General features: G+C 30.2%; 1 protein-coding gene across 2 annotated transcripts in view; it reads left to right on the forward strand.

The window, feature by feature from the left end:
• CSMD1 (CUB and Sushi multiple domains 1) overlaps window positions 1-26,151 on the forward strand; it is a 2,563,917-nt gene that overhangs the window by 2,532,026 nt on the left and 5,740 nt on the right. Inside the window, exons 60-68 of one of the 2 annotated variants that reach the window (XM_031949178.1) lie at window positions 897-1,070; window positions 1,622-1,795; window positions 3,294-3,367; window positions 6,951-7,062; window positions 9,630-9,809; window positions 10,897-10,941; window positions 16,357-16,518; window positions 20,271-20,383; window positions 21,500-21,587. In XM_031949178.1, coding sequence (XP_031805038.1) covers window positions 897-1,070; window positions 1,622-1,795; window positions 3,294-3,367; window positions 6,951-7,062; window positions 9,630-9,809; window positions 10,897-10,941; window positions 16,357-16,518; window positions 20,271-20,383; window positions 21,500-21,587 — 1,122 coding nt within the window. The remainder of the gene's footprint in view (window positions 1-896; window positions 1,071-1,621; window positions 1,796-3,293; window positions 3,368-6,950; window positions 7,063-9,629; window positions 9,810-10,896; window positions 10,942-16,356; window positions 16,519-20,270; window positions 20,384-21,499; window positions 21,588-26,151) is intronic. The other variant, XM_031949179.1, reaches the window with a different exon arrangement.

The raw sequence follows: 26,151 nt of genomic DNA on the forward strand, positions 1-26,151 counted from the left end.
TCTCTGCTAGGGAGGGTATGTTCTTCCAAAGTGTGTGTGTGTGTGGGTGTGTGCTTATGGACACACATAGTGTCTTTCTGTTATCATCATATATGCTAGTGCACATATGGATAAAGAATAGCTACATAGCATTTTGAAGGAAATAATAACTTTAGTATTAATGATAGAGCATGATTATAAAGTGATAATTCTTTTAGCAACCTCCCTTTGGGCGTTCAAATTATTTTTGTGTTTTAATTTTTTTGAATGAATAATTGAATAAATTAATAGATCACTGATTGAATTTTCTATCTTTAAAAGAAATGTAAGATTTCCAAAGTCACCAAGATTTTTTTAAATTTGCTATTTTTTTCAATGAATTTCTTCCTTTTATGATATAGTGACAGTAAATAAAAAAATAAGACCAACATGGAACAGACACATATCCTATAACATAATTACTATCCCCCAATTAATTTTGGGATTAAATGATTTGTTTGATGATGTTTCCCCATTCACTCCCCCCCCAAAAAAAGTTTGTTTCATTCTCTGTCTCCAGCCTGAAGAGTATTTCTAGAGAAATCTCTAAAACAAAATTGAGGGAGTTTGTGTATGTGTGTGTTTGTGTATGTGTATTTTTGTGTTTGTGTGTGTGTGTGTGTATGTGTGTGTGTGTGTGTGCACGCTCAGTGTATCTAGGGTTTTCTCAAACATAGATAAAAGAAAATCCCTCTCTTAAAAGTAGCAACTTATTGAAAATCTAATCAGCATTGATTTTTAATATCTTCTTGGTTGTTACCATCAAAAGATATGCACTAACTGCCATATGAGTTTGAATTAAAATGTGAAATAATGTAAATGTTTCATTTGTGATAGAGGCTATGTAACCCTGAAAATTATTTGTCTTTTTGAAATAGCTGTTATGTGTGGTCAACCTCCTCAAGTCCAATATGGAAAAGTGGAGGGAACGGATTACCACTGGGGGGCCAGCATAAGCTATAGTTGTGCTGAGGGCTATCAGCTTTCCAATTCAGCAATTCTTTCCTGTGAAGGACAGGGAGTGTGGAGAGGTGATGTTCCACAATGTCTGCGTAAGTTATTTAGAGAAACATATTTTACTTTTATCCAGTTTTTTTCCTGCATGAGATTGTTAGTCTATACCATACTACAAATGCATGATTCCCAAGTCATTCCATCATGTTCTTGTATTGAGAGATACTTCTTTCACAGGCCCAGGATTCTGTGCTCTATTGAATGAGTATTAATTCAATGTCCCCTTGCAAATTGTAGTAGAGTATTTGATATTTACAAATGGGGCATGGAATATCCTTTAATTGGAACATAAATAGCAACTTCTTTAGCCTTTTGTGAAAAATAGGAACATATAAAGCTTACATCAAATTTTGTGATCTATATTTAACTGATCCAAAGTAAATTAGGCAGTCTGATATTAAGCTATGATTTGTAGTGTTAGTGTACTTTTGGTCCCATTCTAGTTCGTTAGGGTTAAATGGGTGATAGACTAATGTTTGTAGCTTGATGGTTAACATTAAACTACAAATTAACTTGCTTAAATTGTATTCTAATTTCCCAAGGGCTTTCTCCACTTATTTGATTATTATTATTTTTTTTTTTCTGCTAGCTGTATTTTGTGGTGATCCTGGCACCCCTGCTGAGGGGAGAATTAGCGGGAAAAGCTTCACCTACAGATCTGAAGTCTCCTTCCAGTGCAAATCTCCTTTTATATTGGTAGGCTCATCAAGAAGAATCTGCCAAGCAGATGGTACCTGGAGTGGAATACAGCCTACTTGTATTGGTAATAATGAATTAATATAATATGGGTTATTTTGTAACAAAGAAATTTCATGTATCACATCATATTTTATCAAAGTCTTATTATTATATTGTGTTATATATAGTCTTTTGGCCTTAATAAATGGTTTTCTCTGGCATTAAGGTTTGGGTGTTTGGATACTATACAATTTTGATTAGGGTTATGACTATAATAAGATAAGTTGGAGAACCTAAAGGCCCACTCATTTTCCTACCAAATTGTCTTTACTTTTGTAGAAAATGAAGTCTCCCTTATCTCTTGTTTTGTTATTCTATTTCTATATTTGGTTCTTATATTTTTTTTATTATCACTAGTAAATGACAACATATATTTCCCTAATAAACATTTATAGATCCTGGATTTTACCAGCCATTGCAGAATGTCTCCTTTTAAAATAAAAATTATTTTGTGTGTGTATAGATAGATTATGTATTTATTTCTGGAGCAGAAATAAACTTACTGAAGACCTAACTTTTCTAAAGTTAAAAGAATTTTGCTTTCACTTTGTTTTAATTGTTACTGTTATAAGTATGTTGGGGATGAATTTGTTTTTCCCCAAGAGGTTAGTTGATGCTTTTTTTGAAAGATGCTTTCTCTTCCATTTTCCCATTAGCAGCTGTAGAGTATAAATAATGATGAAGCTGAAAGGTCTTTTGATTGCTCAAGTGCTACATTTGGGGAAAATGTCACATGTTGGGCTCCCATCTGCTTCAGTTCTGAAACCTTTAATATTTTTCTTATTGTCATTTATGAAGTCTTGAAGAATAAGAAGGAGCAAAACATAAATGCTATTCAAGTTATAATTAGGGTCTATATAAAGGGAGCCATAATTCAAGCCTACTAAATATAGCACCAAAGTAATTAGTTTTTACAAATTACTAAAATGTTCATCAGGACTATCTATACACGAAGATTTCACATTATGGAGGATTAATGGGAATATGTGGGGGAAAATTGTCACTGGATAGAAAAGTATATATAGATGCACCATTGAAGTAAATAATAATATTGGTGAAATCATGGCTCCAATAACATACCTATATATTTATATCTATGTAATTATATTAATATTCTAAAAATCAGTAAGTTATGGCTCAGCATAGAAAAAAATGAATGGAGATTAGATTATTCTTACCTTATATTTCTTCAATGGTTTTCATAGTACTTTCTGCTAAAATATGAATGTCTTTCCTTTAAAATTTTATGAGTAACTCAAGTAACTTTTTTAGTTCAGATAATCAATTTACAATCTGACAAAACAGTATTAAGTAATAAGTAAATTTTAAAGAAGGGTGAAATTAGTTTTGCTTTAATTTTATTTGAATTAATATTTTCCCTTATGATAAATACTTTTTCAGTAAGAAAAATTATACACTGGCAAAGGCAGAATTTCTGAAAACATAAATCAGTTTTACAAAAGAGAATTCCTTTTCATATCTAATAACTGAATTTGATGATATTTTTTATATCTGAATTTCAGATCCAGCTCACAATACTTGTACAGATCCTGGTACCCCACATTTTGGAATGCAGAACAGCTCTAGAGGTTATGAGGTAGATATATAAATATATATACATAAACATACCCATACACTTTATTTTAATTTTCTCCAATATAAGAATGTTTTCATAGTCAGGACAATTGAATAGGCATTTGATAAGTACCTACTATGTGTTATGTACTATACTAAGGATACAAGAATAAAATGATGCATCCCTACCCTCAAAAAGATTGCATTTTAATGGGAAAAAATGATATCTATATAAATAAATAGCAAATGAATACAAGATATTTGGGAAGGGGGAGTGAGCACAATGATAACTGACAGTAATAGGAAAAATTTTGTGTTAAGAGGGACACAAACTAGTTCTTTGAAAAACCGAAACGATTCCAAGAGCCAGAATTAAGATAATATTTCAATCATAGAGAAGTCTGTGGAAAGATATGAAGGCAAAAGATATGAGAAAATATATGTAGATTGGATAGGTGAGAACTGAGTGTGTAAAGAGAACATGATCATCCCTCTTCTTTATTAATATAAGTTTGGCAGGTATGTTTATGATGGATGGAAAGAGGAAAGATTAAAAGCAAGGAAATTAATGAAAAGACTGTTCTGGTGATCATTTTCAGGGATAATAAGGTACTGAACTAGGGTGGTAGTAGATTCAATGTAGAAAAGGAAACATGAGAGAAATAATTAAATAATTGATAAGATTTAGCAATTTATTAGATTTGGGTCTAAAAGAGAGGGAATTCTTACATGACTCTAAAGTTGTGAATGTAGGGGACTAGAAGAATGGTAGTGGCCTTCAACAAGTATTCCATAGCTAGTAAACTTTAGGAAAGGAATAATAAATTCTTGAGATATTGAATTTGAGATACTTAGTAGACCATTCAAATAGAGACATCCAGTAGACAGTAATGTAATAAATATAGAAGAAGCTCAAGGTAAAAGTAAAAGTTAGATAAGGGGATAGATATAAAAGATAGATATGGGAATTATCTACTCAGAGATAGTAATTTAATTGCCATTAATGAGGTATGAAAATAGATATACAGATAAAGGCAGGATAAGAAAATAGAATATAAAGGGAGATGAGGGGAAGAGAAAAATTTTGAGCCTTGAATCTATGTCTTTCTTGACTTCAAATTCAGTACTCTTTCCATTGTAGTGTTTCTCTAGTGGCTCTGCTAATTCAGAGGATAAAAAAAGAAGAAAGTAGGCTGAGAGAGAAATAGAAATAATGAGAGGAGGCCTTATGGAGTCAATGGTAGAAAACAATGAGAGTATCCTGTCAGGATGTCTCCTGGCCAGATGTGGTCTTCAGCTACTCATTTAGTTTTTATAAGAAATAACGTTTCTTTTGCTTTTCTATTATTAATACCTATTAATTACCAAACAATTATTAGAGATAGTAAACATAACTGATGTATTAATTACTGATTAAAATCTTTTTTTAGCATAGGGATCATATTCAGGTGAATATTGACTCTCAAAACAGGAAGTTTTCCTATAGAGTCCCTATAGTCCATTGTGGGAATCCAATTTAGCCCCATTGACTCTAATTTTTGGAAACAAATCTGGGATTAAATCATATAGTCTCCTTGAAAACTGTTTGCTGAATGATAATTATGGAAATATATATAGAAGAATTGCACATGTTTGATATATATTGGATTACTTGCCATCTAGTATCTAGATCAATTACATCTAGAGGAGGTGAGGGGAAGGAAGGGAGAAAAAATTTTGGAACACAAGGTTTTATAAGGATGAATGTTGACAACTATGCTTGTGTTTTGGAAATAAAAAACTTTATTAAAAAAAAGAAAACTGCTTACTGAATATAGTTGTTGCTAGAAATTTTTTTTTATTTTAAGGTCATGACGATCAACATTTCTTCCATTAATCTATTACTTATAATAGTGAAATATTTATAGCAATCTTATATGGTACAATTTTCTACCAAAAATATGGAAATAAGAATGAATAATAATCACTCTACATAGGAAAGAAATAATAATGATTGATTAGATCATAAATTTCTAGCTAAGAAAGGCTTCATAGGTAGAAAGTAGAAGAACCAGGAATCAAAGCTAGGTATTTTGAGTCCAAATCCAGTACTCATACAACTAAACCAGTTCCTTAAGAGTTTATTACTCAGAGTTACATTTGAGCCACAAAATATCCCTGTGAGATATCTGAATTATTATCTTCATTGTATATATAAAAAAACTAAAGTTCAAAGATGCAAATAGATTTGCTCATGATTGTACAGATAATAAATAGCCTAATACAGAGTTTTAATTCATTTCCTTTGTTTAGAAATCTACTTATACAGCAAATTAGTGCTATGATTAATTTTACAAGATTCACAAGTATTTTAATAGACAATGAAACAGCCTATTTTATTTATTAATTTACCTTCTCTCAGATTGTTAATCTACTGTCAGATACAGCTGTTAATGAATGTTTATACTTATGCAAGGACTCATTTATTTAAGACACATAAACCTTACAATGATTTGTGAAAGTCCTCTGTGCCTCCATCCTTCTATCTAATCTACACTAAATAACTCTAGGTATTTCAGCTGATCCTCTAATAACATGATCTTTAATCTTTTCCCCATCTTGATTTCTAACCTCTATAGGCATTCCCATTTATCATTCTTAAAATGTAGCAGTCCATACTGATCATAAAACACCAGAAAACCTCTGATGGGACAGACTTCCCTTGTTCTAAACACAGTGTCTCTGTTGTTATTAATCTTGACCCAGGCCTTTTGTCCTGAGTCACGTTGGTCAGAATTGGGCCAAAGGTAGGATTCTAACTCAATCTCTATTTTGCCTATAATAAACAGCTGACTCCAGTAGAGTATATGAGAGAGCATGCCTTAGAACTTTTTATATATTTCTGTGAAGTCAATCTACCAGCTTCCACCCAAAGAAGATTTAGAATAGCAAAAGTCATTCAAGGTAATAAACTCCTAAAGTTACAGATAAAAAAATTGCTGTCCAGGAAGGTAAGACAACCAACCCCTGGTCACTCATATAGTAAGTAACAAGGCTAGAATTTGAAGCAAAGTATTTTTGTTTTAAATCATTTGCTGTTTCCTTTATGTAATGAAGGAATTGATATTTTTACAAAAGGAAAATAAAGCAAAAACTCCTTAAATAAAATAGTATCTATAATTTAATTTGCATTTATCCTTGAGCTTCAGTACCTGACATATAGCTGATTCAATAAATATATATTGATCGATTGCTACCTAGAATAGAAGGTAAGCTAGAATGGTAGAAGAATTTCTCTAAAAAAGTATAATTTTGAACAACAAAAATATATTGGAACTATTACCAACAGAAAGAAGATAGTATAAAATAAAATACAAAATATATTATTTTAAAATTGCATAATATATAGAATAAATCTGATAGTGCCTTGAAATATAAAGTAAAAATTTATATAATTGTCATTGTGTTTGTATATAAATATATATTCATATATACATATTATCATTATATAAATAATATACAGTGTGTCATATATAGTATGCTACTATTGATTAGCATTCAAGTGTTAATTGTCTTTGTAAAATTCAGGTTTTTTCTCTAAGGTTTTTCTTTGGTTTTCTTGGTAGGTTGGAAGCACTGTCTTTTTTAGATGCAGAAAGGGTTACCATATTCAGGGTTCCACAACACGCTCTTGCCTTGCTAATTTAACGTGGAGTGGCATACAGACTGAATGCATTCGTAAGTATGATTTATGTTATTAAAAGAGAAACTATCTATCTTTAGTGGAAGTATAAATATGAGAAGTTGTACATTTAGGGTAATTAAGTTCAACTATTATATTTTTTGCCCCTTGGTCAAAGGAAGGTGTATTACATAGCTCATTTCTTAGAAATATTTACTGTTCAAGTACTAGCATAATATCTGCACAATACTAATATTTGAATGTGTCCCTCACTGTTCAATTCAATTTGGAAAATATCTACCAAGTGTTCAGAATATTAGGATTACAAACAAGAGCAACAATAATACAAACAAATTTTCTGTTTCAAAAAACTTACAACCTGATAGAGAAATACGTTGTTTAAAAATACAAGCATAATAAAATTAAAAAGTGATAAGGAAAATAGAGTTTCAAAAAATGCTCTTAAAATTTAAAGAAGGAAAGTTCACTTTCAACTCAGAGCATTCATGGAAAGCTTCATAGATATAGTAGAGAGAAAAAAAATAACAGAATTTGAGAGTTAAAAAAGAGTTCTAGATCTTTATTTACTCCAATTCAAAAACATTGCACAATATAATATATCTGACAAGTGATTATTCTCTGTTTCAAGATCTCCAGTGGAAATGAAAAAAGTCATTTATTGCTTGGGATACAGAGTTGGTACATTTCTGAATGTAGAATAAGGAAGAGTGAGATCAAGAAATAGGGGCACAGAGTGAATGAAAGGAAATAGGTTGAAATAAATCTATGAAAGAGTAAGATTTGTTAGATGGAGGTGGGGGAGAGAGGGCAAATTTGAGAATAAAGGATTTTGTTCTGTAGACAATAGGAATCTTCCAAAAGTTTTTTGAACAGGAAATCAGACTTTTTATATCAAAAGCTTTTTTATTTAGTTGATTTAGTTTTCAACTTTAAAGGCTGAATTAGAATGGGGAGAGACTGAAAATAGGTATACTAATTAGCGTATCAGCTAACCTCTGTTTTTTTTTTTAATTAAAGCTTTTTATTTACAAAATATATGCATAGATAATTTTTCAACACTGACCTTTGCAAAACCTTTTATTTCAATTTTTTCCCTCCTTCCCTCCCCCCCCCCTCTAGCTGGCAGGTAGTCCAATACATGTTAAATATGTTAAAATATATGTTAATATATTTATACATATATGTATACATATTTATACAATTATCTTGCTGCACAAGAAAAATCAGATCAAGAAGAAAAAAAATTGAGATAGAAAACAAAATGCAAGCAAACAACAGAGAGAGTGAGAATGCTATGTTGTGGTCCACACTCAGTTTCCATGGTCCTCTCCCTGAGTGTAGATAGCTCTCTTCATCACTGAACAAATAGCACTGATCTAATCTCTGTTTTACATTCTTACACTAGCCTATCACTTCTTACCTAGCAATAGCATCTTAACAATCCCCTTCATCTAAAATATTTCTTCTTCATTCCATCCTCCACATAATTTCCAAAATATTATGATATAACTAAAACATAGATCTCATCCCAACCTTCCAAAATAAGGCCCTCCTAATGCCTTACACTAATGCCTTTAGTGTAAAATACAAAATCCTAAATCTGACTGTTAAAATCTCCCTACAATCTATCTCTTAACTGCCTTTACAATCCCATTCCACACAGTTCCCCATCATACACTATCCATTCTTGTCAAATTACCTTGCTACAAGACATTTCATCTGCATCCTTTGTGCCTTTCCGTAGGTCATCCATCCTCTATACATGGCATTTATTGGATTCAGATGGTCCTTAGATTCATCTTTCTTAACCTCCCAGTTATTGTGATACTTTTTCTTCTTGAAATTATTTGTATTTCTTTAAATTTACTTACTTATGTTTAGATTAAACCCACCCACTAAAATTTAAAGATCTTTAAAAACTAGAACAGTTTTCTTTTTCAGTGTCTGACAATAAGTAAATACTTAATAAAGTACCAATCATTTTATATACAGGATCTAGCAGAATGGCCTATGCAGAATATAGATGTTTGTTAATTCATATGTAATTATGAATTCATTTGAAATTCTATGAATGACGAATAAAAATGAGAAAATAAATCTTTCAAATGGGGCACATTATATATAATTTTCTCATTACAATTTTATTTCATGGCAAATTCAAAAACTTTGTACTATTTTATTGTAGGTAATGTTCAAATACTAATGATCCTTTAATTAATAATAAACAAAAATCACAATAATTTTTAATATACTGTTTTTTGATTGGGGGGATTTATTTCTAAATGGCTATTAAAATTAGTAATATATTATAAAATAATTATTAGTAATCTCTTCATCTCAATATATGAATTGTAACTTTAGTAATAATATATGATAGTTGACATGATGGATTTGATATGTACAAAACAAATTTTTGCTTGTTATAACTGCTTCCCCATTTTATTTTTAGTAAAATATGAAATATGAAGTTGATATCAATTTCTAGTAAAAAATTCATTTTGAATTTTATATGTCTTTAGATCTTAAGCCTTAAAAATTCATTGTCTTTAATATGCTATAATGCTTATCTTAGTACTTTCTAATAATATTAAACTTATTCCAGCTCATGCATGCAGACAGCCAGAGACACCAGCCCATGCAGATGTGAGAGCAATAGATCTTCCTACATTTGGTTATACTTTAGTATATACCTGTCATCCTGGATTTTTTCTTGCGGGTGGATCTGAGCACCGTACATGTAAACCAGATATGAAATGGACAGGAAAGTCACCTGTTTGTAAAAGTAAGTCACTGATTATGGAGTAAGAGTAATTTTCTAAATTTAAAAAAAAGCACACTATGATATAAAGAATAGCTTACACATTTGTGGCAAAATCAAACACCACCAGGGAATTTATACTAACTTATTATACATTCATAATTAAGAAATAGATATATATAATTATATATATTTATATATATACTGATTTAATTAAAATAAGAGCATGGGTTAAGTGTATATGTAAATTTTATTATCTGCTCTATTCAAATAAAGAAGAGATCATATTTTATTGGAAAAAGTCATTCTACCAGGTAAATTACATATAAAATGTTTAGGGAAAATATTTATTTTTTTAAGTGAAAATGAACATCTAAATTTTATACTGTATGTGTATTGAATACTGAACCACATAAATAAATGTTTTAGAATTAAGTAAAATCTGTGGCTTAATATTGAGATTCCTGGAGCCTATTACAAATACCCAAGACAGGAATTGTCCAAAAGTCTTGGATTGCTTTTACCTTTCTCCCCTAAGAAATAGAAACAAGACATTGAAAAAGCCATGACACATTTTAATAGAAAATAATTAAAGACTGGAGATTTTATAAATTAAATAACCTGAGAGTCCATCCTAAATGTTTAAAGAGAGAAGTCAGTTTCCTTAATTATTCATGTGTAAATTCATTTTTATGTCTTTTTGTGCCTTTTTTTTTTCAAAATAAATTTGGTTTATTCTAAATTTGGTTTAATTTAACTTTTAATTTGGGGCACACGTTTTTGGTAAAGTGTCTTTTGTAAGCCACCCTCATTACAAGGCTCTCTGTTGTAGCATTCTAACTTAAATAGAAGCACTATCCTTTAGATCAAAGTTTATTTATTTCCTTTAAATTCACCTCTTTTTTCCTTGCCCTGCTCAAAAAAAATAAATAAATAAAAAACATCAAAATGTAAAATTCTTGGTTTAAGCAGATAACATGTTTTAGATTTCAATTATTTCACAAATTTACCCAGTCTGGAGAAAGGACACTTGCTTCACCTGAGCATTATTTCAACAATATTCAAAATTACATATGTTCTTGAAAGTGATAACTTGTCTTTTTACTTGTAGGTAAAGGAGTGAGAGAAGTTAATGAAACAGTTACTAAAACTCCAGGTTTGTATACCAGAACAGTTTTAGATTTAAATAAAATTAAGTGATTTGTTCTCTACTAATACATATACATATAATGATTATATTTTGAACATAAAAGTTTATGATTCCATTTCTCCACTGAGAAGATTAAATTAAACATTAATTTAAAACAAATATACTTTGCTACTTTTACTCCCAAAATGGCAATGTGCTTACCTAACCATTTGCCTAATAAACAAACATTTGGATATTGCAAAATGTTTCATTCAAGGAGGTCTTAGGCATTTTGTAGACAGAATTGGAAATAATGTCTCTCTGAGGCAAAGTGTTATAATGGAGAGCCTTGTAAGGAAGATTGCACATCATTATTACATACATCAGAATTCAAAGACTCATCCTTAAGCTGACTTTACATCATTTAAGTAAATTGGAAAGTTGAATTTATGAAAATGGAGGAGAAGCATTGTTGGTGGGATTTCTTCACATTTCCTAGTGTAATTAAAGAATTAACCTCTTCAAAAATGTTTATTCAGAGCTTGCATATGCTGGCAGAATTAGAATGATATTCTCTGACCTCCAAAGCAAAATTATCGTTTGAGTATTTAGATATTTGTGGCTATCTTAAGATGAATCTTTTTCTTTCATTATGGGACTTCACTGAGAACTTCTATTAATACCTGATATTACCTAATAACATAAAAGCACACATCCACACAATATAGAATATAATTCTATATTTTCTGAAAAAAATTGCCAATAGTAATATTATTTAAATGCCTCTGAAATGAAATAATAATTAGTACATTGCTAAATAAGTTTAGAGTGGAATGAGATTCATACAGAATTGTGCCATTCCATTTTACCAGGGGTTACTTTCAAAACCATGAGATGCAGAGGGCATCAGAAAGACTAGTTCACCTTGAAGTGTTTTAATGGTGTTTGGAAATTTAAACATGACAAAAGATTTTTTTCCAGCATAATTCTACCTTGCCTATGTGGTCTCCTAATAAATCAGAGTTAGTCACTGTTGCAAGATATCCAACTAGAGACAGCAATAGAAAGCAAATTTATTATTTAGGAGACGATTAAATGAATTCTAATAATAAAAAAGTTCATCTTATTGTCTATTAAAATGTTACTTTAGGGAAGCTTTCTTGTTCCTTTTTACTTACCCCAAGTTTCTTGCTTTTCAAAATTGTGTGTTGGACCAGATGATGCTAAAGGCCCTCCCAGCTCTGATATCTTATGAAAGATCACTTTTATTTATAACATCTGATGATTACTTGTTTCTGTTATTTTAATGCCTCTGTATTGTTGCTAATAAGGAGATGATATTCTAGCTAGTGGCCATCAATAGTCAACACATTCTGATTCTGTATTTATTGTTCATAGTGTTATGATCTTCTTGGATAATGTCTACATTTTTTTAGTTCAGGGCTGCATATCTAGCATGTGCTTAATGAATGTTTCTTGGATGAATAAGTGAATGAATATTTAAGGAAAACTAATGAAAGACTAATGATATTACAATCAATACTTTGATTGAATCCTTATAACCCAAAGTTTATTGTAAATTTTTTTTGTTTATTTGTTTTATATATACTCTAGATACACTATGAATTTCCAGGCAGTTAGATAAATAGTCCAGTAGTCTTAAAGATGGAACTATAAGCAAAGATACAAACCACTCATTTGAAATACATTAGTGGTCATTAGTTTATACCCATATATATAGGATAGTGGAAATTGGTTTATGCATTATGATTTAGGCAAAGAACATGTTACCTGAAAATATCGTTGTTTGTTTTGACTAATTAATAAATTAAGGACCATGTCTAAGTGAAGGGGCAGGTCAATTCTCCAAGAGCCTACACAGCTTTAAGACATTAAAATAAATAACAGTTGCTGTTATAAAACAGAACAAAGTCCCTTAGAATTTCTCCTTTAATATGAATCTTTTGAAAATGAATTATCTCACCATATATGTCCCTATATTGGGGACACCAGGAAAGCATTAGTAATATGATTATAGTTTTTAAGGAAAGGTAAAATTCAAGATAGGATCATAAAATCTCAGAATTGTTAGGGAGCTTAGGTATACAATGTATACATGAAGAAAAATCCCCTCTATCATATGCCCCATGTGTGGTCTTCTCTGGATCAATTTGAATATCTCTATCTAAAAGGAATTTATTGCTTTAAAATCTAATCTCTTCCCCTTTGGGAAAGCTACCACTATTGGGAAATCATGCTGAAATTTGGCTTTCTGTAATTTCTAAACATGACCCTTAACTATGCCCTTTAGAAACAAGTAAAACAATTTTAATTATCCATCTATATCACAATCCTTCATATATTTAAGGCAGATATCATGTCATTTTAAGGTCTTTTCTTCTCCAGACCAATCATTTATAATTAATATGGCTGATTTTTACATGTCATGCTTTCTAATTCTCTATTCATATTTAATTTGCCCCTCCATATATGCTACATCTTGTAAATGTCAACCAATCAACATTTATTAACTGCTAACATGTATTCTTATCTTAATTGGATTTTTAAAAATTGATTCAAATAACAATATCAAATGTAATATATCAAATATTCTGACAATTGGTAAATGAACATAAAATATGAACTATTATATTTTGTTTCCTAAGACATATGCTAGGGGCTGAGAATCTTTTTTTTTTCATATGTCACGAATTAAGTTGCTGTGTTACAATGATGATGCAATTATACTTAGAGCTCATTAAATTTCCAAGCTCTCTTTTTTAAAAATTTTTTCAAGTTATCTTTCAATAAACTTATAGATAGCTTTGTTTCTGCTTATTGTACCTTTATAATTAAAAATTTGGACTAATTTGTAGGATTTAAATATCTATTAGATTTCACCCTGATATAATCCCATCATTCTAGACTATTACTGAGATCTTTCTAGATCCTGAATCTTTCATCCATTTCATTAGCCAGTCTTTCCAAATTTATGTTATCTGAAGGAGCATGCCTACAGCCAAGTCATTAATACAAAATTTTAAACAAAGAGAACTGAAGAGCTAAGAAAAACTCTCTGTTGCACTTCTGGAGATTTTCCTTCAAGTTGAAATTGAATTTTTAATCGCTATTCTTTCGATCTTGTTGTTCAATTACTTCCAAGTCAACTAAATTATACTGTTATCTATGAACAACATGGTATGGTTAATAGAGTTGCTTTTAAAGCTCATAAGACCCAGGTCTAAGTACTACTTCTGAAAAATACGATTTGACCCCCAGCAATTTCTTAATGTCTGAATTTTAAACAATTCTCTTTAAGAATGCAAATTTCAGAGAAAGATTAACCTATATTACTAGAGACAGCCTCCTTTCATAGGAGTTCCCTATACCAATAAAATCATAAATTCAAGCCTTGTCCTACAAGTTATCCATTATTTCTTCTCCTTATCCCCAAAAATGTCATGGCAATCTCTGCCAATTGCCTTTCCAAAATCCAAGTATAATATATTTACAGCATTGTTCTGATGAATCTTTATAGTACCCTGATAACAAAAGGATGAAGTTAGTTTACAATAATTTGTTCATAACAATCCTGTCTCTATACTTACTCATTATTACTTCTTTTTCTAAGTGCTTGTACACCATACTTTTAATAACTTATTTTAGAATTTTTCCAGGAATCTTAAATCAAGCACAGCAGCCTAGAGTTTTGAGATATCTCCTAGGTTTCCTGCTTGAAAAAAAGCTTTATATTGTGTCTTTTGGCATGTTTCTCATTCTCTTCAACTTTTTCATGAATGAATATTATATTCATAGTCAAGAATTTTTCAAATACTTTGGAATATATATGCATATATGTAAACATATATATGTACATATATACTTACATACACACATTATATATATAATTAGAATTCATCACCTGAACTCATTAAAGATAGCAATTATTTCTATTATCATGGATTTATTTTACCTCAACTATTTTGGTTTTTTCCTCTTCACTCTAAAGAGCTTTCTTCCTGGTAGGAGAAAAGGAAATTTAATTAGTATAGCATTATTTTGGTTTCTCAGGGTCCCATATTCTCAAGAAACAGCCCTACCTCTAATTGAATTTCCTTTTGCCTTCAAAACAACTTAAAATAATTTATTTTTTTAAATGTTTCTTATTCCTCAATAACTTTGACCTATTCTGAGTGTTAATACTCTTGTTATTCTTATAGAAAGCTGCCTTTCTCAAGAAAAAAAATCCAGTTTAAGAGAGCCCATTAATATTTCTCCCTCCTCTAATATTTATTTTAAAACAAATGTTATGGACATCAATTTCAAGTTGGAAGGGGCATCAACTATCTTATATTCCAATTTTAGTGCTATCAGAAACATTGTTTTTCAACATTCCTGATAGATGATAAGAGCTATTGTTTTAAGGTATTAAGATATAACAAACCATAGATTCATGACATAATTCTAAAAAAAAATATCCATTATAGTTTTCATAAATAAGTTTTCTGCATTATTTATGCAAATAAAAGCCAAATTGAGTTTAATACAAGTTAAAATTGTGGAAACACTGAGAAACTTTCTTTGGTTTGCAAATGCAAAGTCAGCAGATGACAATTTTTCAAAATCAAAATTCACATATATGTACAATTATATTAAAAACATTGTCCTTAAAAATCAAAAGAGAAATCACTTTCATTTGCAAATGACCTCTTATATGCTTTTTTCTGAATCAGTACCAACATTTTTTTTCATAATTCCTAAGATTGTGCAATGTGTAGCCACACTAATCTATTAAGAATGCCAGCTATTTGGTGAATTTAGAGCAATATTAGCTAAATAGACATTTTTGTACCCACTAAAAATTCCACACCTGAGAATCTACATAATTAATTTTTGTATATATTAAGGAAATTTATTTAAATAATCTCAAACTTTATATGAATTTCATTTTTACATGTTAGCCATTCAATATATTTAATTCAGAAGAAAAAAAAATGTTCCGTATCACCCTTTAGATGACTTTTTTTAAAGCATGACCTTTTCCCTTTGAAAATCTTTATGTCCATTTTTGAATTATACACTGTAGAATGTCAGATTCAATGACTGCTGATCTAAAAATTAAATCTAAAGAGTTTGTTAGAAGACTATGACAGCTTATTTGAAATTATAACATACTATTAGGTTCATTTACACATGTAATGGTGAGGAACACAGAGATAAGCTAAATTATTGTTGGTAGTGTTGTTCTTGTTGTAGTCGTTGTTGTCATCATTGTGGTCATCATCACAATCATCACTTGTCTTTGGACCCTCATAGTGAATGAATGGCATTCTTTGTGACATCTAGGTTCAGGAGCTCTAATGTAGAAAGCAGAGAAATAAATGACTGATTTTAGTTTATGATGTTATCCTCTTAAATATATTTCCTTACTTTTTCTTTCAGTTCCTTCTGATGTATTTTTCATCAACTCAGTGTGGAAAGGCTATTATGAGTATTTAGGGAAAAGACACCCTGCAACTTTAACTGTGGACTGGTTTAATGCAACTAGTAGCAAAGTAAATGCTACATTTATTGAAGGATCAAATGTAGAGCTAAAACTTTCAGGTAAGTTCTATGTTAATATCATGGGCATTTTAAAAAATATAATAACATATTTATACATTAATACAAAGACTAGTAATGGATCATGGTACTCTTTATGTTATGTTATAGTATAAGGTGCAGAGTGAGACATACATTTTTACGTATAATTATCAAGGAATTCTGTTTTGCTTAATTATGAATATTCATCACAATTTTTTTTCATTATTTCCTCAGTGAGGTGGGGGTAAGAGTGAGCAAAAATAGATTTCTGTTAATATCTTTCTTAAAATAAAATAGTTAAGCTCCACAAATATGAATTATTACATGTACCTTAAAATAAGTTCAGTGTATCACCAATTGATAAATTACCAAAAGATATGAAAAATTTTCAGATGAAATTAAAGTCTTCTATAGTCATATTAAAAAAAAAGTTCTAAATCACTATTGATTAGAGAAATGCAAATTAAAACAACTCTGAGGTACCATCTCATAGTTCTCAGACGATCTAAGATAACAGAAAAAGATAATGATAAATGTTGGAGAGGATGTGGGAAAACTGGGACAAGTAATGCATTGTGGTGGAGTTGTGAAATGATCCAACCATTCTGGACAGCAATTTGGAACTATGCTCCAAAGGGATATAAAAATGTTCATACCCTTTGACCCAGAAGTGCCCCTACTGGGTCTGTATCCTAAGGAAATCATAAAGGAAGGACAAGGACCCTCATGTGTAAAAATGTTTATAGCAACTCTTTTTGTAGTAACAAAGAATTGGAATATAAGTAGATACCCATCATTTGGGGAATGGCTTATCAAGTTGTGGTATATGAAGATAATAGAATATTATTGTTTTATAAAAAATGATGAACAAACTGGTTTTAGAGAGGCATGGAAATATTTAAAAGAACTGAGACTGAGTGAAACAAGCAGAACCAAGAATACATCATATATAGTGACACCAAGATTGGATGATGATCAACTATGAAAGACTTGGTTCTTTTCAGTGATTCAGTGATCCAAGGCAATCCCAATAAACTTTGGATAGAAAATGTCATCTGCATTCAGAAAAAAAGAACTATGGAGATTAAATATAAATTAACACATGCTATGTTGCTCCTTTTTTTTTTTTCCTGTGGGACCATTGGTGTTTTGAGAGCATTCTATTCTAATATGTGCCAAATATTTGAGTTAGTCTCTTTTTTCCTATAAACTCACTGATATCCCCTCTTCCACTGCTTCTACCCTTCCTTTTCCATCAAGTTTCATAATAATTCACAAACTTTTCCTATTTCCCATGCTTTCTCTTCTTCTTCACAGCTTCCATCTGTCTCTCAGATTCTCTGAATCAAACATCCACATTTTTTCATTTATTCATTTATCACTCTTCTCTATGATTTGACTTTTTATTTTCCTGAAAAACTTTCACAGTGTAGAGTGGCCAGACAATTATTCTTTAAGAGCTAATTGAGTAGTAGTTTTTAGTGAAACCTTGAAAAATCCAATTTTCATCTTCAGTTTCTACAGACCAAAAAATGATGTGTATTGATGACTTACTATTGAATAAGTAGTTCAGTATCTGAGAGAAGACCTGGCTTCTATTGTACATTCTTCCCTATTATATTAGAACATATAGTAATAGGAAATGAGTAGTAGTATTACATAGCAGTAAGGGGGTAGTTAGGTGGTGTAGTGGATAGAGGATTGGGCCTAGAATCAAGAAAACTTATTTTCCTAAATCAAATTGGACCTCAGACACTAATTAGCTGTGTGACCCTGGGAAAGTCACTTAACCCTCTTTGTCTCAGTTCCTCATATGCAAAATAAATTGGAGAAGCGGGTGGCAAACTGCCCTAATAGCTTTGCCAAGAAACCAGAAATGGAGAAATGAAGAGTCAGACATGATTGAAAAACAAAACAATAACCAAAACACATACCAGTAAATGTATTTTTCTAAATAGACTTAGGGAAATATAGGGCTATACATTTAGACTTTGCTAGACCCAGAAGACCTATTCTGACTCAGAAATAAGAACAACTAAGTCCTAATGAATTAGAAAACTCTTTTAGCTTATAGTTTCAATCATACAATTTTAAAGAAAATAAGAAGGTTCAGGTCTCAGAATTCATGTGAAATCAGGAAAATGGCCTGCACTTCTGAAGTATTAACTTTTCAGCTAAGAATACATAATTATTGGCTCAGTAACCCTGGAAGCTTCAGGAATTATAGCCTGGGGAGTACTTGTTAGCTTAGCATGAAACCAATTCCATTTGTTCTTTCCAGAACAAAGCAAAGTGATATTCTTCAAAATATCTTGAATGACATTTATCATATTTAGAAACAGAATATTAAACCAAATGAGTAAACCTTCATATCAGTTTCATGAACACTAAGTATTTAAATTGTAGTCAAATGTTAAATATGATCAGGATATCTTCTGATTCAGTCTCTTTTAAGTCTCTAATAATTCTTCTCCTTGACAATGGTCTTTCTTATGAGAATTAAAGAAATGTTCTTTTAAATAAATTTCAAACAACAGTCTTTGTAAATTTAGTCATAGATAATAGAAATCCCTTCTCATCATTAGAAGATTAAGAGGATAAATCTTCCTAATACATGTCCCAAAGAGTTGTATAAATCTTTGTCAAATTCCTCTCCCTTTCTCATTTTCACACAAGTTAAATATTCTCTATTCCTTTCTCTCCCAAAGGTGAATCATGTAAAAGGAATTAGTTCCTTAATTTCAGTATTCCAGTTCATGATTGGTATATTTTTCTGTCTATGCATATTAAAACAAATATGAAACTTAAGAAAACAGTTTTATATTGTTTTAGTCTACAGTTGAAACATGATAAAATTTAGGAAAACAATATTTACACTTAAGATAAAAAAAAATTCTGTTGCTGGTAAAAGGAATAGAACTAAAATTTACTGAGTTCCTCTCTTCATATCAGAAATGTTTATTTGAAAGCCTGCTATATAGACATTGCTATACTATTCACAGTGGAGCTAAGGGGAATATATAGTTAAAATGTTATATGGTCTCTATTTTCCTGGAGTCCACAATTCTAGTACCACCATAAAAATTAAGCCTAGACCAGTGCAAATTTTTCCAAAAGTCTTAATGTAGTTTTAAGCTATTAAGGCATATGGATTTATGCTAATGTAATTGAACTATTAAAATTTAAAACTGTGCTAATACTTTTGGAACACCCTATATAATATATAACAATTCATGACAAAGTCATTAGAAGAACATATTATATTTGAGATATAAATGAAAATAGAAGAAAGAAGCCTTTTCCAAATAAAATATTCATGGAAGGGATCCTAGAGAAGGTTGCACTTCAATTTATTTTAAAGGATGAATGAATTTAAATGGATATGAAAAGTTGAGCATTTCAAGAGCAGATGAATTTTAAATTGAAATTTTAAAAAAATTATTCCTTTTCTTGATTCTAAAATATTAATCTCTACATTTGTAAATCCTTCATTTCTTGCTTCCAAACTCTTAGTATTTACCAGGAAAATGGCAGTTCTTAAGAAACTTTTAAGATTTAATGAAATCACTAAAGTTTAATGTATATCCACCCTGTTTTCCTATAATAAAACCAACAAATATCCAATTTTGCATATTTAAAAGCTTGTATAAAATTAAAATTAATGCCTAAAAAGCCATTGTTTTTAGATCTGAATCTCTCTAAGAAGAAGAGAATTAGACAAATAATTTTAGAGAGAAGTTATTCTTACTGATTCTCCCTAATGTCATTTGTAGGTGTTTATAAGAAGGAAGAAGCTCATTTACTTCTAAAAGTTTTCCAGATTAAAGGACCAGTGGAAATTTTTGTAAGCAAGTTTGAAAATGACAACTGGGGACTAGATGGTTATGTAAGTATTCTGTATAAGAGTTCTACAAAGCATATTCTTCTCTAAATAGATAACTTATTGGTCAAAACTAGGCATTTTACTTTGAAAATGAGAATGAAATCAGTCATATTTCTCTCTACTTTTTGCCACAGGTGGGACATCCAGAAGTATGGAACATTGCATGTGATGTCAGATTTTCAAAATATTGTTGAGTTCTGCTATTTTTCTCACATTCTTCCTTTTCTTTTAAAAAATATACTAAGAAAGGAAAGGGTGGACTACAAGGGAAAATTTTAAAAATGTATTTAGAAGCAGAACATGAAACCAAATGGGTAACCTTCATATCAGAACAGTACAAAAGATATCAATAAAAACCCATTTAAAAAATAACAATTATGTCTTAAGAGATAGTTGAGTTCTACATTAATTTCCAATATGTCTTCCTTTGATAATGACAATCTTTTTATCAAATGTCATTTTGAAGTCCTTGGCAACAAAATGAGCTTTGTGGAGGGGATATAATGTGAATTTATATATTATGTTATACAAGCTTTCATTATAAGCTTTCCATGGCTGGATGATCTATACCTGAGATTTCCACTACTTTAAGTGAAGAAACAAGTTCAGAATCTTCTAACATTTCCTAAAGACAATTAATAGAGCTATCCACTTGGCGCTGAAGTTTTAGGCCAACTTGTTAGTTTGTAAGCTTAGAATATAGATAAAACCACTATGCTTATGCATGGTATATCCATGCTACTTCTAATAGTAAGCTGATTCACAAATAGTTTTCATATTTTATGTGTTTCATTTATTAATTTTTTCCATGTTGCCTGCCACCATGGAAAACTGAGGTTGAATTGTAATATATTTATAGCTTTATAATTTAATTGAAAAAATATATATGTATTCAAGGAACAAATTTCACATATCATGTATAATCATTTATTTGGTATCATCTTTATATTTGTTGCTATTTTGTACATACACATAAATACTAAAAATAGTAGCATGTAAGTTAGTGGATATACCTCAAAAATCTGAAAACTGAGAATAGTGATCATATTTCTGAAGACTAACAATTGTTATTTTTCATTTTTTCTTCAATTTAATCTTCTTCTTCTTAATGTACATTAGGTATCATCAGGGCTTGAAAGAGGGGGATTTACATTTCAAGGTGATATACATGGGAAAGACTTTGGAAAATTCAAGCTAGAAAGACAAGGTAAGATTGTGCTTCTAAAATTAGTTGTATGAAGACATTTTTTTGCTCTTTAGCTCAATAACATACATATAATATGCTCACAATCAATTGAGTGAAAACAGATTCAATGAAAGTATGCATTTCTTGTTAATTTTGAAAACATGTATCACATATTGTGTAAATTAATACCAGACTACCAACATATGGTTTTCTACAATTAATTATTCAGTAATTAAAAATTTGCTAAACCCTACATGCTAAATCCTGTGCTCAGTGCTGGGGGAAATAATAAATTTACATAAGATCTTTCATGGATCTTTCAGTATGGTTGAGATATGAAAAATAACCCCGAATATCTTATAATATTGTTTCACATATATACACTAGAGTTGTGAAAAATAAAGTGAATGCTAAATCCTAATCTATTACTAAGAATGAAAACACAAGCAAAAAAGAATTTTGGAAAAGTTTACATTAAGATCAACTTTAAAACAAAAATTATGGACGGGATCATACTCCTGCCAGGGGAACAATGTGAGTATAGTCACAGAGACAGGAATGGTGTAAAGGAGATAAATTGCTTTACAACTTAGTTAAACATATAGCATAGAATACCCATAAGGGAGTAGTATAAAATGTCTGGATGGATAGGCTTATGATGAATTATGGAAAGATTGGAATGTCAGGCAAAATTTTATTCACTGAGGAATCGGAGCCATTGATATGTATGTTTTTGTTTTGGTTTGGTTTGTTGTTAATAGATTGACACAAACATATTGCTAGATGAGGAAGTTTACATAACCATAATATGAGGGATGGAGTAAAGTAAAGTTAAAAAAAACAAAAAACAAAAAACAAACCTAAAGCTATGATGAATTATTTGGAGGCTACTGAAACAAACTAAAGAAATGATAGTAAAGGTCTAGAATGATTGCAATGGAAATGGAGAGAAGAGGACAGGAATGAAAAAAAAATCCTTTAAATAGAATCTATAAGATCTGATAACTAATTGGTTATAAAAAGAAAAGGAAAGTAGTCAAATATAATATAATTTGAAATATTAGTGAAGAATTTCACAAGGGAAACAATGAAGGGGTAAAAAAATGAGCACAAAAGATAACAAGCTTGAGGTATTGGCAGGACAGCCATAGAGACACTTTTTAGGGGACTGGAGAAGTAGTCCTGATATTTTGGTAAGAAAGCCAAACTTAGAGATTGAAATTTATGAATCATTTGCAGTGATAGCATTAAAATTATAAAATTAATGAGATTTTAGGAGGGCGATGAGAGAAAAGAGAAGAGAGAAGAAGTCACAATCTTGGGGAACATCTACCTGAAAGAAGCTAGAAGTGGATGAAAACCAATATAGACCAAGAAAGAATGCTAAGAAAGGTCAAATAATCAGGAATGTGTCATGTCTTTAAATCCAAAATATTCAACAGAAGAATATGATAAACAATGTCAAAAGCCAGATACAGGTAGGAAAGGATGAAGACTTAAAACAAAACAAACTTTTATAATTGGGAAGTTATTGGTGCCATTTAAGATAATCATTTCTATGGAGGCTTGGGGACAGAGCTATTTTAGAAGGGATTAAGAGTAGGTTTTAATAGAGACATATAAAAAACTTTTTTTTTCAAAAACCATGGTAGTGAAGAGGAAGATAAAGATGAAATGATAATTGGGTGGAATCATTTTACATTTAAAAGACTCTAATAAAATGATCAAAGATAGTTTGTAAAGTATACAATGTAATATTAAAATGAAAATAATTCTCCATGAACTAATTCAAAACAATCTATACTTATATTTAAAACAATCTAGTCCAAATATTAGGGAACCTATTGACACTGATATTGTTATATTCATATAAGAAAATGTATCTCATCACTCATTCATATATTCATTCTTCCTATAAAAAAATTAAGTAGTAGCTATATGCTGTACAATGAACATAGCGAACTCAAGGCTTTGCAACCCACATAATTTACCAATGGAGAAATAGATTAAAATATAATTAGGAAATGTTCAGCAAAATAAAAATACAATGAATTTGTGGTGTCTTAGCCAATAGGTAACTTGTAGTAATCTGTTTTTGTTTGAGTTTAATATAACTGCTTTATTCTATGTTCCTGATCAATCAAATTATGCCAAATTCTAAAAATATGCATTTATTTTACTAAAGGAATATTTCATTTCAATTCAATTCAGGATTTCAATCTTATTGAATGCTAAGGATTAGCTAGACACTGAAATGGGTACAAAAATGAATAAAACAAGTTTATTGTTAAAATCGGCATTAGATCATGGGATTCTCAGACTTTAGTGTTTCTGCAAATGATGTTGCTTACTAATCATATTTGTACTCAGATTCATTTTCACACTTAATATTAAAATTTATTTTAATTTTATTTTATAAGTAAAATATTTTACTTATATTATCTCATTTGAATGACGTTCACTAACAGATTAAGCTAGAGAAAGGAGAGTATAGCAAGTAAAGGGAGTGATGACTTGAGAAACAACAGAGGTGGCAAATGATTAGAGGTCATGAAGAAGACAAAGAACAGTATTTGGGGCTTTCTATAAGGAAATTTACATTAGCTATGAGTGGAAGTTGCAAAGAAGTAAGTTTTGTCTCAACATAAAGGAAATTTGCCTAACATTTAACGTTATTCATAACCTAAATGAGCTGTTTCAGTAAGTGATGAAGGTTCCTTTTCACTAATGAGCCTCTCTCATAGTCTGGAAGCATATTTGAGTAAGTTTTAGAGAGAATTCTTGAAAGGGTGCAATTTGGGCTATACAAATAACCCCTAATACTTCCACTTCTGAGCTTCTATATTTTTACTTCTTCTCCTTCATCCTTCATGTCAAATCAAATGCTATCAATTTTAATTCTGATGAATCTTTTGAATTCTTTCATTTTTCCATTGCCAACTCTTATGATCTTTTTTCCCAATTAAATTATTGTAATGCAAGGATAGAGAACCAACATTTCTCATATGTCACTCATATGTTTACTAAAGTCTTTCACCCTTCAAGGCTACCAGATGGTGTGGCATGGTCAAATGATTTAATATCTGAAAAAGATATGGTTTTGTTCATAAAATGACATATTATTATCTGTTTTACAGCTTCTTTCTAAGAACCATTTTACTTTTATATCTGATTTGCTGGTGAAATTTATTCTTTTTTCCCTTGTCTTCTGTGATTGCTATTACTTTTCCTTTAACTTTCATAACTACTTGATAGCTTCGGAATTTTTCTTTCATTCTCTATTTAGATATCTTCCAAGACTCTTCCCTACATTTTTTATATGCTCACTCTTGATTATAATATTAATTCTAGATGTTTCATTATCAACTATGTGTAGATGATTTCTAAATCTATAAATACTAAGCTTTCTTGGGCTCTCTAATTCTGCCAATTACCAATTTCCTGATGGATATCTCTACCTCTATATCCTTATGGTACAACAACACACTCAAAATTCGAATCATGTTCTCCCACTTAAACCATTTACTCCCTTTTGAGAAATTAAAAGAAGATATGTATTCTTTTCACTATACTACATTGACTCTCTATTATTTATAAGCAATAACCGGACAGTTTTATAGAGGCAGCACAAATAATAAATCCATCTCATTTCAAAATCACCAAATTTCAACAATTACATTGGACTTGTATTTTAACTGATTCTATGACCTAATTTCATCTCCATCATATTAGTTGCATCTATTAAATGATGATTCTCTACTGTATTTTTGCTTTCTGCCTATGTGATTACTACATGTAGTAGTCTCCTATAAGATGGCCTTCCTTATTCAAATGAGATTGATTTCTAGTTTGATTATAATAGCTTCACAGAAGAAATCCACTTAATTTATGTTAAACAGTTAAATAGTTCCCTTTGAAATGAACTGAAGTAATTTCATATTATTAGAAATTGGTCAGAAACTTCAAGAAATAGTTTTGTACTCTTCAATGCCTTCCTATTTGGGTAATATTCATATTCAAAATCTCATATCCAGTGATTTTTATCGTACATTTTAGTAATTTATCATAAAAGTAGCCAGAATGTAGTGAAACGAGTATCCCCAGACTATTGAAGAGATATCAGTTTGAACCACAACTCTCTTACTATTTATTACCAGAAACAAATAATTTCGTTTCTCTAGTATTTCTCAGTTGTCATCTACAAAATTTAAGATTTTGATTGGATGATCTTTAACTTCTCTTTTAGCTCTAAGTACTCGTATTTTATATATTGATCAATCAACCGAGTATATGTTTTACTATATGCTGGATTCTGTGTAAGGCCTTAGAGATTCAAACACAATGAATCAAACAAATTTCTATTCTCAAGGAATTTATATTCCAAAAGAGTAGATAACAAATATAAATCCCAATATATAAAAATAAATACGATACAAATAAATACAATGCAGTGAAATACAAGTTTGTTTATAAAGGAGGACACCAGAACTTGAAGGTAGCAGGAAAGATATCATGTAGAAAGTTCTACTTGAATTCCATCTTAAGAGAGGGATTCTGTGACCAAACTCAGAAGGAACTTTATCTT

This window comes from Sarcophilus harrisii, chromosome 2 (assembly GCF_902635505.1).
Source record: "Sarcophilus harrisii chromosome 2, mSarHar1.11, whole genome shotgun sequence".
Taxonomy (NCBI): domain Eukaryota; kingdom Metazoa; phylum Chordata; class Mammalia; order Dasyuromorphia; family Dasyuridae; genus Sarcophilus; species Sarcophilus harrisii.